Here is a 14,415-nt window from a genome sequence, read left to right as displayed (position 1 = left end):
GATCATTCCCTGCTTCTTGAGCTTGGTAAATAACAACGAGGGTGTCATTCCTTCAAAGTTGAAATTCATCCTGGATGTTTCAGATTCAGTTTGGATCACAAGAGGGGTGGATCCTGCGGCTACCACCTGGACTTCTGCCGCCTGGTTGCTTGTCCCTACAGTATTTCCTCCTTTGTCTCTTGGGCTTTTCCTTGCCAAATAGCTTCCTGATGCTTCACGGGTCATACCCTAATTCTGCCTTTCTTTGAAGATCTTATCTTCAATCTTCTTCCCAATTGTCATAAGAGCATCAAATGTCTTGATATATTGGTAGTATATCTTCTCACGGTACTCCCCGTACAAAATTTCTAACAATATCTCAACTTGCTCCTCCTCAGTAGGGCGGTTCCACATTTTTACGGCCTTCTCCCTGAATCGCATGATGTAGTTTGAGAACTCTTCACTTGGTTCTTGCCTCAAGGTTTCCAATTCTCTTCAAGTAATATCCATCTCGGGGTTGTACGAATATTGCTTAGTGAAGGCTTTAACCACAGAGGCCCATGACTGGGTTTGAGTGTTATCAAGCTGGGTTAACCACCTCAAAGCAGATCCGGCCAAAGAATACAAGAACGCCTGTCCCATTTGGTTTTCAGTAAGTCCCCATGATTTGGAAATGGTGGCAAAAATCTTGAGATGAGCCCTAGGATCTCCCGATCCATCGAACTTATCCAATTTCCATTTGAAATCTTCGGGGATTTTCCCCTCGGGAAAGAACACCAGGTCTTCTTCATCTTTTTCTTTGACTTTGCCCTTGACAACCACTTCCAACTCAGCTACTTTTTCTCTCATTTTCTTCTCCCGTTCAGTCTCAGGAGGGTCCATAGGGTGGCTATCTTCCCCTTCTTCTGCTAGTTTGATGGTTGGAGTCTTGAGGGTTGCGGGGTTAGTTTTTCGGACTTCTTGCTCTGCTGGTCCACCCATGGATCCACCCTTAGATAGTTCATTAACCGACTGAACTAGTTGTGCCATGAGTTGCCGCATTTCGGCCATGTCTACTTGCAGCCTATCCACTCGATCTTCGACGTGACTTTCAGACAAGTGATCCTACGGAGGATTCATGCTACTCACAAGTGATATCTCAGAAGATGAACTAGAAGAATGAGAAGGAATTAGGGATCTTGAGGAGAATGGTAGGCTGGCTCGAGTCAACCTTCCGCTGCGTCGGATCCAGATGGATAAGGACGGAATCGTTCTTCTACGAAAGAGAGAAGAATACCTAGTTTAGACCCTAAGAAGGCTAAAAAAGAATATTTTTTTTTTGTCATTTTTTCCTTTTGAGTTTTTATGATTTTTTGGTATTTTATAACATTTGTTTCATATTATTTTATTATTTTATTTGACTCAAGTAATCGGAGTGGTCATCATAGTTTCAGCAGACTCCTTCTGAGACTAGACTTCGAATGTCGTCATTGCCCAAGCATTTTCAAACACAACAAAAAAAAAAAACAAACAAAAGAAAGATCCTAGTCATCGGGTGATTGATGATTATGTCTGGAGTCAAAATGAGATGCCCTCTTTTTTTTTTTGAGGGACATGTAAGGTTCCATTATATGGAAGTGGACTTCCATTTTTCTTTGAGGGGCCATCGTGGGACTATGGAATTCCTTATCTTTGGTGGCATCTCATATCAAAACTAGGTTAATCATCAAATGACCCTAAACTCGGTCTTTCTTACAGCTAACAAAGGTTAGTTTGTGTCATACCCTAGTCATATGTGGTCTATTTTTCTACATGATGCATGTAATGGGTAGGCTTCCATAGGACAGAATAAGGCCACCCTTGACAGAACCGATATACCTATCGCTCGTGGTCGTGAATTGTAGGCATGTGGTTCTTTTGATATACCTGGAGAATAGGTCACACAAACTCAGAGTAATCGACCTAGTGCCTTTTTTGAGTGGCAAAGCACTCCCCAGCACACTAGTGAATACCCTCGATGGTGATTCAAAACTCGTATAGTAAATATCAAGGGCTGTAGCTTCGCCGCAAATTACCCATGACTACTCATGGAGTCTAACGACTAACTACGGGGGTAAGAGGGGTTCCCATGTAGTGTATGTGTGCAAGAAAGTGGTACAGGAAGCGGCTATCATCCAATCTTAGAGTATTTAGTATAACGTGCCTCACCTCCCCGGGGGTAAAGGCACGACAGGGAGTACCCTCGCCGTTTGATTTCATTTCGAGCACTATGCATGATGCAGTTAGTACACACAGCGGTTAGCCAGACAAACATATTATGGTATTTATTTATTTATTTATTTTTTGTATTTTGTTTTGTACATTGATATATATTATATTATTATTATTATTATTATTAAGTTTTTTATTCTTTTTTTTTTTTAAAGTTTAGAGAGAACATTCTGTCATTTATTGATAGCACCTATTTAGAGAGTTTGACCTCGGGTGGACATTTATCCACCAAGTCCCCAGTGAAGTCGCCACTATAAGTACCGTGGTCCTCGGGACGAGGGTTCCTCAGCCCTTATGGTATATGGCGACATAGGGTTTTGGGAGAAGCATGTGTGTGTGTACATGGATATGGATAATATTGTCAATGTATAATATTGATAAATGGGGGATTAGGATCATGCATTAAAATATGCTAATATAATGTGAAGTCGCCACCTAGGGTTAGGGCCTAGGACCCATTAAGTGTAGCCCTATCCGTTGTGAACGGAATCGGGCTACATGACTCCATATGGTCTGACCAAAGGTTCGGGTAAGGGGTCAGGTTACGAGTGTGGGAAGGTGTTAGGCACCCACCTCGCCTGGCCGAAGCCGGTCTCTCTATATTAGATGCTACATAAAGACGAATGTTCTCTCTCTTTTATTACGGGGATGAGGGATATTATGAACTACATTCAGATGCTATGAATTGAATTAAACATAATAAACTACATTACATATATGAGAAATACGAACTAAAATGATGAAATACGAAAGGACTACATTGAATCAACAAGAATGCAGTAATTATACCTGTATGGTTGTATTCCCCTGGCTCAGGGGAGATAGACGAATGGACTGACGTCGATTCTTTCTCGGCAGAGTAACGACTCTTTCAAGTGATTTGGAGAGGGGTAAACAGATAGAATAACGTCTGTAATAAAGGAGTTTTGATGGTTATCCGTGCACAGACGGGATAACAATGCCAAGGAGCAAAAGTGCTCTATACTCAGAGGAACAATCGAATGATCGGTCCGCCACAAGAAAACTTCAAGCACTCACACTCTCATGAGAGAAGGAGGAGAAGTGAGGATGAAAAGGGAGGAAAAGAGGCTAGGAATTGGGGAGGGTCTCTCTACCCAAAATTCCCTTGGGAAATGTGGGAGGGGACCCTACTATTTATAGGGAGGGACCCCTTCTCTCTCCTGGCCGGATAAGTCCTCCACGACGCTGTGGAGATGTCACACCCCGTCACACCCCCTCATGGCGTCATGGAAATCTGGTACAAATCCCCATGGTGCCATGGGAAGGCATCGACGGCGCCGTGGGAAGAGTCCACGACGCCGTGGGAGCGCAGTGCCATTTTTCCTTGTTTTTGGGCCTAAAATGGGCCATTTTGTGCTCAGCATGGCTCTTGGTCTTATGGGTCAGGTACCTTGGGTCTAAAAAGAGGGAGAGTGCATCGTCCATGGTCCATGTCCCATTGTCATCATCGCCAATTAGGGGGTGACAAAAAATCAGTGCCTGCAACAAGTAATTCTCAAGTCAAGCCTAGTTTCCCCAAGTCTCCAGTAGACGATAACATGTACGGTATCAAACCTACTTTACCATAAGTAGGTTTCAAATATGTTTTACATTCACTACTTTCCATTTTGAAAATATTTACTCAATCCCCAGAGTTAGTTAGTACTCATGCCACAAAAGAGTAAAATAAAAGCAAATTTCCAAAATTGCTCCTAAACCATGATGGGTAAAATAGGAAGGAAGGGCCGCGCAACTTTCTCTACCTGTTTCCTTTTTTTTTTTTTTATCGAGTTTCCTTTCACCCATGGTGAATGGGATCACATTCATCGTGGAGCGGGAGAAGGTGGGAATAGGTATAATGAGGGTATTTTGGAATATACTAAAACCCTAGGAGCGGTATGGGATCCAATTCACCTTGAACCATTCACCTTTTTTTTCGTTTTATTTTGTTTTTTTTTTTTTTTCTAATACATTTCTATTGTTTGCAATTCCAGAATTAAGGTGTAATTTCCCTTTGGACTAGATGCTATAGTTTGTTTTCATATATATATATATATATATATATATATATATATATATATATATATATATATATATATATATTGCCCTGATTTCAATGTGGAAACGTAGCAGATGACCTATTGGTTAACCTGGATCCGGCTTCCTGGCCTTCCGCAGGAATACTGGCATGATGAAATTTTGTTTTCAATTGCTAATGCAGTGGGGTGACCTGTCACCATTGAAAGGAAGACAAAGGATTCGTTTTATGGCCACCTCGCTAGGGTTTGTGTGGATGTGGATGAAACCCTGCCTAGGGTTACAGAAGTATTGGTGGAGCGGGAACAACAAGGTAGTGCAGAGTTATTCCTCTTCAAACAACCAGTTGTGTTCGAGGATCCTCCGTCACGTTATGGGGAATGTAGGAAGTTTGGTCATAAATCAGATTCTTGCCCAAATCGTGTGCAAGAGCCAAGAGAGGAACCTTCGATTCTGGGTGTAGTCTACGTTGATGATAATGAAAGACCACAACGTGGGATCTGGAGAAGGTAAAGAAAGGCAGGTTCTCCCCCAAACCATGCCGTGGCGAGTGGGGCCTTGGGGTCAGGAGAGGCGAGCATGGGGGTGGACGTTCCACAGGTACAAGCGGCTCATGAGGGTTCAACGAGTGCTATGGAGTTGGTGGTATATCAAGGGGCTGAAAAAGATGTCCAGCCTGTTCATGCAGATTTGGGGGGTTCTATTGAAGTGGTTTTGGAGTGCCAAGACATTATGGGCATTCAAGAGCAGCCCTCAGAGGTGGAGGAAGTGAGGCAGCAGAAGAAGGGGAATGCAGAGTTTTACTTGGAAGGCCAGGGGAGTGGTCAAGATCCATCGATTTTGGTGATGGCCTTTGATGAGGTCAGGCAGGTGGATGCAGCATTGGTTGGCACTTTTACGCCAATAACGAGCAGAAGAGCAGGTAAACAGCCTATGAAGGCGCGGAATCAACTGCACAGAGCCGCAAGGGATTCCACGAAGACCTTGGTTTTAAAATGAAGGTAATCTTTTGGAATTTGCGTGGAATTCTGAATAGCCGAACAAAGGCTACGTTAAGAATTCTAATCAAAACTCATGCACCTGATGTGTTATGTATAGCAGAGCCAATGATTGGTCTAGAAAAATACCCAAAGGTTTTCTTTAAGCATTTGGGGTTCTCTGTTGAGTGTGTGCACAATGAAAGAGAAGGAAAGAACCCGAATCTGTGGATCATATGGAGGAGCTGCATTCAAAAGCCTATGGTTATTAGCTCCTCTAACTAACAAATTACAGTTTTCTTCCAGGTGGGAGGGGAGAAATTCTTTCTCTCGTCGATTCATGCTAGTAGCTTCCATGCACGGAGGAGAGATTTTTGGTCGGACCTTTCATGTCAACCTATTTCGGTAATGCCCTGGTTAGTGATTGATGATTTTAATGCCACCCTACTTGCTTCAGAGAAGCGGGGTCTTGGTGCCTTTAATAATGGATCTGTAATGGAGTTTGCTACTTTTTTAGACGCCACCTCCCTTATCTAGCTGCCTTCTAAAGGGAATAAATTTACATGGAGCAATAACAGGAAGCGAGGGAATGCAGCAGCAGTTTTGGACAGAAGCTTTTGTAATGCGGCGTGGCTAGATGTGTTCAGTGATTCTTACCAGCGCCTCCTACCATGATCTGTCTCTGATCACTCCCCCTTAGTGGTAGCTTTGGAAGCGGTGCCAAAGCCTTTGAACGACCCTTTAAGAATGCAACATTTTTGGCTGGAACATAATGATTTTGCTGCTGTTGTTGAAAGGTCATGGGCTGAGTATGTATCGGGTTCCCCTTTCTTTGTGGTGGTTTAGAAGCTTAAGCGGGTAAAGGTGGTCCTAAGAGCTTGGTCTAGGTTTGCGTTCCCCAACGTGAATGTGGAGGTTGACCGTTCTAGAGTTGCTTTAGAAGATGCATAAGAGGTTTTGGAGACTGTGGGAAGCTCTGAGTTCTTAGTCCAGTGTGAAGAACAGGCAAGGAAGGAATATGTCTCAGCTATTACCCTACAGGAGAAATACTGGGCGGAGAAGTCCAGAGTTAGGTACCTCACTTGTGGTGACTGTAATACAAATTTTTTTCACCTTGCTAGAAAGATCAAACGGTCAAAGAGCCTTATTAGAATGTTGAAGAAGCCAGATGGAACTATTCTCCCTGAAAACACTCAGATCGGTAGCTTTGTTATAGAATTCTATGAGGAGTTTCACAAGCGAGTTCCCTCAGTGGCCCGCCCTGAGATTTTAGCTTCCATCCCCCCTGTTATTTCAGAGGAAGACAACGCTTTCCTTACTGCAGTCCCTAGCAGAGAAGAGATTAAAGCGGCGGTTTTTTATTTGGATCCAGATAGTGCCCCAGGGCCTGATTGTTTCCCTGGGGCTTTTTTTAGACATTGCTGGAAGATCATCGAGAGAGATGTATGTAGGGCTATTATGAGCTTTTTTCGTGAGGGCATTATCACTAAGGGGGTGAATAATAATTTCATCACTTTAATCCTCAAAGTGGATGAAGCAATTACCTTGGACAAGTTTCGGCCTATTTGTCTGGGGAATTTTTTGTATAAATTGATTCCTAAAATCTTGGCCACTCGATTATCGAGGTTCGTGTCTAAGCTAATCTCCGAGGAACAAGGGGCATTCCAAAAAGGGAAGGTGATTTTTTCCAACATTTATGCTGCATCTGAGTTAACAAACATTTTACATGTAAAATCTTATGGGGGAGGAATGGGTCTCAAACTGGATATCCAAAAAGCTTATGACACAATGGAGTGGGACATTATGTTTGATGTTATGAGGAAGTTTGGGTTTTGCGCCTCTTGGGTAAGCATGATCCATCAGCTCCTATCCTCGGCTAAGCTCTCTATTTTGCTTAATGGACCTGTGGGGTTCTTTGGTGTTGAGAGTGGACTCAGGCAAGGGGATCCTTTGGCACCTCTTCTATTCATTATTGTAGAAGAAGCTTTATGTAGGGGTTTCACAAAATTAAAGGAAGCAAGGAAGATTTCGCATCTTCCAGGGCCACGTGGGGTCGCGGTCCCCACCCATTTGCTTTTTGCTGATGATGTTTTCCTGTTTGTTAAAGCAGGTATCTGCTCTGTTCGAAGTCTAAAGGATTTCTTGGAAGATTATCATGAGTACTCGGGGCAGAGTATAAACGTACACAAGAGTAAGATATTCCTTTGCAATGTGAGTGCTACTAGAAGGGCCAGGATAAAGGGCATCGTCGGATTCTCTGAGAGCAGTTTTCCTACTAGATATTTAGGAATCGACATTTTTAAAGGAAGGGTCAGGAAGGATGCAATCTCGACATTGATGGATAAATTCAAATCCAGATTGGTGGGATGGAAGGGAAAGCTAATTTCAATGGCAGAGAGAGTTCAACTGGTCAGGTCAGTTATATCAAGCATGCCAATTCACACCTTCTCAGTTTATCGGTGGCCGACTTCTTTCATTTCTTTAATGGAGAGATGGGTTCGGAACTTTATTTGGTACGGAGATCCAGATATAACTAAAGGAATTACGTTGAAATGGGAGTGGGTGTGCAAGCCTCGCGAAGAGGGGGTCTAGGCATCAGGAAATTAAGGGAGGTTAACAAGGCACTACTTTGCAAACTTTGTTGGGGAACTAAGGCCGATAACTCCCTTATTAGTAACTTCCTTCGATCAAGATTCACATCTAAGGGCAGTATTAAACACCAGATCAATTCTTCATCTTCAATCTGGCTTGGGATAAAGAAGATGTGGGATTTTGTCTCAGCATATGAAGCTTGGGTTGTGGGGGATGGCTCGAAATTGACTTCTAGCATGATCGATGGCTTAAGGGAGATACTGTCGCAGCTCACCCTGGGTTCCATAGGTGGGAGTATTGGATAAAGACCCTTCACATGCCACTGGCTAGCTTCATTACCAATTCAAAGTGGAATTTCCCTATGGTAGACTCCCCGGTGCTACAGCAGATTATCAATCAAGCATCCTCCATACCATTACCATCCATCAAGGCTGATGACATAAAAGTTTGGACCCTGTCCAAACAAGGTGCGTTCACAGTAAAATCGGCATGGGAGGGCGTTAGAGGAGCAAAAAATCGGATAACCTGGCATTCAGTGGCCTGGGCATCCAACTTGCAACCTCGACATTCAATGTTTGGCTGGCGGTTGATGCAGAAGAAATTGCCAACTGATGATTTGGTTGCCCAGAAAGGCATCCCATTAGCCTCATGCTGCAACTTATGTTTGAAAGCTACTGATTCTCAAAGACACATTTTTCTTGAATGTTCCTTTTCTTTGAAGTTGTGGCAAGGGTTTCTCTCTTGATTTCAAAGAGCATGGCCAGTAAAGGAATTAATGCACGAGTTGCTCGTCTGGTGGAAGGAGAAAGCCGACTCTAGTGCTCTCGCTAAGGTGTGGCTAGCGGGTTTCATCCTGGTCCCTTTTCATATATGGAGTGAGCGAAATAGGAGACGCTTTGAAGGGAGTTGCAATAGGTCTGGCTCAGTTTTGCGACTCTTGAAATTAGATCTCAGGGACGCCTCAACGCTAATGAAGTGTTTCATCAAGTCTATGCAGGATCTGGTTTTAGCTCGTGATATTGGTGCTTCTTTTCCAATTGCTCAGGCTAGAAGGATTATAGAAGTTCAATGGAGAAAACCTGAAGAAAATTGGATGAAGCTAAACACTGATGGTTGCTCCATAGGGAATCTGGGACATTCAAGTGCAGCAGGGATCCTACGAAACTGCCAAGGGCACCCTAAGGGAAGCTTTGCACAGTACCTAGGAGTGTCTACAAACTTTACAGCTAAGTTCTCAACTTTTTTTCTTGGAGTTCAAATGGCGAGGGAGAAGGGAATACAGAAGCTGTGGATAGTGTGATGCAGAAGCGGTGGTTACGTCAATAAGAAATAGTATAGTTCCTTGGTTGTTCAAACAATCTTGGCTGGAAGTTGCAGGATATCTGAAAGACATTATGTGGAAAATTACACATAGCTACAGGGAAGCAAATACAGTAGCAGATCTACTAGCCAAAAGGTGCGCCTCTTCTAATGTCTCCCAACGATGGGATGAAGCCCCAAGCTATGCTAGAATTGAGATAGAGTTGGATATCCTTGAAAGGAGCAGGTTTTGGTTTCGATAAAGATCTACTGAGGGACTAGGGTGTTTCCAAAGGGTTCCTAATTTTATGTTTGGTTCTGAACTTTGATGGCTGCTAGCCATAGTTGAGAGGTTTTGATTTTGCCCTGACACTCCTAGTTGGGGACCTCTCCGATCTTGTATTATGTACTCTTTCGTTAGTTAATATACACTTTGCTGACTTTTAGCTATATTTAGTTAATATACACAACTTGAAATAAGTTTTCATTGAAATTTTTGGTTTTTTTTAGGTAAGTGGATTTAAATTATTTAAGAAGTTAAGAATGAGTAGTAATAGTGATACGACTATCAAAAAAAAATTTTAATTATTAATTATTACTTTTATTGATATAATTAAATAAGTTTACATTGAGATTTGCACAACTTGAAATACGTTTACATTGAAATTTCCCTTTTTTTAGGTAAGTGGAAATACGTATTATAGGGATACGACTATAATAAAAAAAATGACTTTTCCATTCTTCCAAAAAAAAAAAATTAGAAACGACTCTTCCTACTAAAGATTACTCTCTCTCTCTCTCTCTCTCTCTCTGCCTGCTTTAGGAATCGTTATCCTAAAAGGGGATAATACCATGTTGCTTTTGTTGTCCTCTTGCTTCCTCTGCATTTTATGGCCTTCATGGAAGGAAAAGAGAAATAATTCTTGGTCTTGGAGTTGGAGATGTACAGGGTCATACTCATATATTTAGGATACCTTTCAACCTATCCTTCCATTTTTCCTCTTGACTTGGGTCTTCGTCAATTGGGTCTTGCGGAAGAGGACGAAAGAGATTAATGGGATATGAGAAAAATTAAACAATAACGAAGTCATAGGCAAGAGACATGAAAGTTTCTTTCAGCATTTCAATTACTCCCGTCAACGGTCAGCTCGTCCCATTGTCTAACGTTCCATTTCCTTCTTGACTTGGGTCTTCGTCAATTGGGTCTTTCGGAAGAGGACGAAAGAGATTATTAGGATATGAGAAAAATTAAACAATCAAGAAGTGATTGGCAAGAGATATGAAAGTTTCTTTTAGCCTTTCAATTACTCCCGTCAACGGTCAGCCCATCCTATTGTCTAACGTTCCATTTCCCTCTTGACTTGGGTTTGAAAGAGATTATTGGGATATGAGAAAAATTAAACAGTCATGAAGTGCTAGGCGAGAGACATGAAAGTTTCTTTCAGCCTTTCAGTTACTCCCTTCAATGGTCAGCCCGTCCCATTGTCTAGCGTTCCATTTCCCTCTTGACTTGGGTCTTCGTCAATTGGGTCTTGGGGAAGAGGACGAAAGAGATTATTGGGATATGAGAAAAATTAAACAGTCACGAAGTGATAGGCAAGAAACATGAAAGTTTCTTTCAGCATTTCAGTTACTCCCGTCAACGGTCAGCCCATCCCATTGTCTAATGTTCCATTTCCCTCATGACTTGGGTCTTCGTCAGTTGGGTCTTGGGGAAGAGGACGAAAGAGATTATTGGGATATGAGAAGAATTAAGCAGTCACGAAGTGATAGGCTAGAGACATGAAAGTTTCTTTTAGCCTTTCAATTACTCCCATCAACGGTTAGCCCGTCCCATTGTCTAACGTTCCATTTTCCTCTTGACTTGGGTCTTCATTAATTGGGTCTTGCGGAAGAGGACGAAAGAGATTATTGGGCTATGAGAAAAATTAAACAATCACAAAGTGATAGGCGAGAGACATGAAAGTTTCTTTCAGCGTTTCAATTACTCCCGTCAACGGTCAGCCCGTCCCATTGTCTAGCGATTCCCTCTCTGCTGCAATGAGCAATGAGTGATGACCTCGTTTTGCATAATTTGCTATCTATCATCTCTCCACAATTTCTCTAATTTCCTTGAAAATTCCACCAAAACTCAATGAGAATCTAAGATTGTAATTGAGAGAGATTGATTTCTTTTGTTCCCAGTCCCATTCCACATATCAAGACTGGTTACTCTCGCCCTGCCTTTCTTTTTTTTTTCTTTTTTTTGGGTAAACCCATTGTTCCCCCTTAAAGTCTTGGAACCAGACAAAAATTTGTAATAGGAGCTTTGATTTCTACTCCTACAATTAAGGTGCAAATTTATCAGATTGCACGGTTTTTAAAACAGTTAAATTAGGTTGGGGCAATTTTGGAACTTTGATTTTATTTTATTCTTGCATGGCATGAGTACCAATCAACTTTGAGGATTAATTGAATCTTTTTAAAATAGAAAGTAGTGGATATAAAACAAATTTGAGACCTACTTATTTTGTAATTTTCTTTCTAATCTAGTGGATCTAAGAAATTTTTTCTAAGAAAAATGGTGTCATACCGAAGGGTAAAAAAAAAAGGGAAGGTTATAAATTATTTGACACCTTGAAAGGTGTCAATAAGAAAATCCCTAATTTATAACTTTACTTTGTTTCTCTTTTAATATAACACACTATTAATTAACCAATAGCTGCCCAGTGCAATTGGTGAGCCGTGGTGCACTTCATGCCCATGCTCACCAGGAGGTCACTGTTTTTAAAAACCTTAGGACAAAAAAGGGATAGATGAAAAAACTGCCTACACTAGAACTAAGAACAACCACTATCAAAGCGATAGCAAGGTGTTTCCTGATAGTTCTTAATAATATCCTGAGGAATAGACAAAAGAGAAGAAGGCCAACTATGAGAAACCTATAGTGAAGTACTATTCTTCGCCAACAAGTCTACTCTACTGTATTTGCTTCCCTATAACAGTGAGTGATTTTCCAAATAATTGATTTTCGAAATTACTCATAATGTGCTCACTGTTGCTGAAATGGATTGGTTAAACATTAACGTACGTCTATGGTTTCAATTAAGAACAGAATAAAATTGTCTCTGCTATAATGACAAATAAAGATTCCAATTTGAAAAATCAAAATATATAGTAATCGGTCTCAGTCAATATCAATATTGAATAGGTCAAGAATCGGCCGATCCGATATCGATTCCTTGAACCATGATAGAGGTAGAATATTTCAACTGGAACAAGCAAGAAATTGGAGGATGAAATTACATGATTAGCTACTTTTGGGTTTTCATTTACAAAACTGTCCACCCTATGTTTGAGTTAACAAAAATAGACAAAAACAAGTTAAGGTTTACAAAACTGGGCAAAATAGTGTCCCTCCCTCCCACACTTACTTTTTAAGACATTTTTACCCCTGTCATTGCCTTCTCGCCCAAGCATCCTCCGTTCCCTGCAACCCTACCCTTGTCCCAGCCACCGCCATTCTCTGCTACCCCAAGTAACAGAGGAAAAAAAAAGAGATTTTTTTAGAGGGGAACTGCCGAGGAAGGAAGGAGAGTCATTGTTTTGTCTAGTTTTGTAAAACTAAACTTGTTTTTGTCTATTTTTGTTAACTCAAACATAGGGTGAACAGTTTTGTAAATGAAAACCCAAAAGTGGCTAATCATGTAATTTTTGCTTTTATTAACCAGTATTCCCAATAAGTTTAATGAGACAACTCTGGGACGAACTCACACGAAATCAAAAGCAATCAATCAATCCATCTTATCAAAGATTCCTAACTAATTGGACTTGCAATCTACACGTAACTAAACCAAACCTATATTGGCCATATAATAGGATTATACCCTTTGAATGGTGTCATGTAGAAATAGTGAACAATGATGGATGAAAATTTAGTGATACATAATGATACTACTAGGTAGGGCTGTAAACGGATCGGATTTGGTTCGGATAGTGCTATATCCGCATCCGCATCCGATTTGCTATTGGACGGATTCGGATAGTGCTAAACGGATACGGATCGGATATTTTATCCGTTTACATGTAAATATAGCTTTCGGATAGCTATAGCCTACCCGTATCAGCATCCGTTTAGCTTTCGGATGGATTCGAATAATGTTAAACGGATATGGACACGGATACGGAAATGGATTTCGGCTATTCATTTACATCCCTACTACTAGGTAGGCTTGTGGATTTTTTTGGCACACCCCTCGGGATGCCATGGCATGTATTTGACAGACATCTGTCAAGTTCCTCAAAAAAAAAATTCTGGTGAATGTTAATATGTTATTCCTCAAGGCCAAGATGGCTTGCGTATCTAGTGTGTCCTATAACAAGACTTGCTTCCAAAAATTTCTACTGTTTTTAATTTCTGGTGAATGTTAATATGTTATTCCTCAAGGCCAAGATGGATTGCGTATCTAGTGTCCTATAACAAGACTTGCTTCCAAAAATTTCTACTGTTTTTAATTTCCATGGTCACTTCTTCCAAGTAAGTTGTGGTTAATCTTTACTTCTACATCCCTAAGTGGTGAAGAGCTGGAATCAAGGTGCCAAGCCAAACCTTCTCGTGTGGATGTGAACTCTTGGATTTTTATCCGTTGTTGAGTGAGGCCCTTCCTTCCATTTTGACACCATCAGATCACTAAATTAAGCCCACTTTTGTCCCTGCTCAACACGGAATTGGCCTTGGGTACGTGAACGGCTTCGAACTGTTTAGATGAAATCCATCCATGTTGATGGGTCCGACAAAATGGATTCCATCTGAACAACTAAGAGCCATTCTCGTACACTGGACTCTCCAACATGTGGGTGACGCTCCCTTCAATCTTTGCACTCACGGGTCGAACAGGAAACCTTTTTACATGCCTCCGTCAATCAAGCAATCCCATTGTAGTAATGTAACTACACATAAATTATAGTCTTAATCCAAGATCCAAACCCCACACTTGGGCGACCCAGCAAAGCACTACGTATCTTTTGCGCCCAACTTTGACAAAAAGATTCCATTTCAACATTATTTATTGATTAATTGAAGTAAAGTAACCGATACTTATTAGTAATATACTATATCACCCTTTCTAAACTAGAAGTCTCCAACCCTCTTTTTTTTTTTTTTTTTTTTTTTAACATTTAAATTAATATTTCCACTAATAAGTGTTTTTGTGTAGGAACTAGGAAGCAAATAGTCTATATAAACTAGAGAAAACCATTCAAATTCATTGAAGTACTTCAAGTCTTAAGTCTTTTAACAACA

The 14,415-nt window shown here is 41.1% G+C and overlaps 1 protein-coding gene across 1 annotated transcript; it reads left to right on the top strand.

Annotated features, from left to right (window-relative positions):
• Positions 1 to 8,610: 8,610 nt before the first annotated feature.
• On the top strand, positions 8,611 to 9,135 carry LOC122638750. Its single transcript, XM_043831600.1, has one exon. The coding sequence runs from the start codon at positions 8,611 to 8,613 to the stop codon at positions 9,133 to 9,135; it is 525 nt and encodes a 174-aa protein (XP_043687535.1).
• Positions 9,136 to 14,415: the final 5,280 nt, after the last annotated feature.

This window comes from Telopea speciosissima, chromosome 9 (assembly GCF_018873765.1).
Source record: "Telopea speciosissima isolate NSW1024214 ecotype Mountain lineage chromosome 9, Tspe_v1, whole genome shotgun sequence".
NCBI lineage: Eukaryota > Viridiplantae > Streptophyta > Magnoliopsida > Proteales > Proteaceae > Telopea > Telopea speciosissima.
This window is presented reverse-complemented; position numbering and strand designations above follow the sequence as displayed.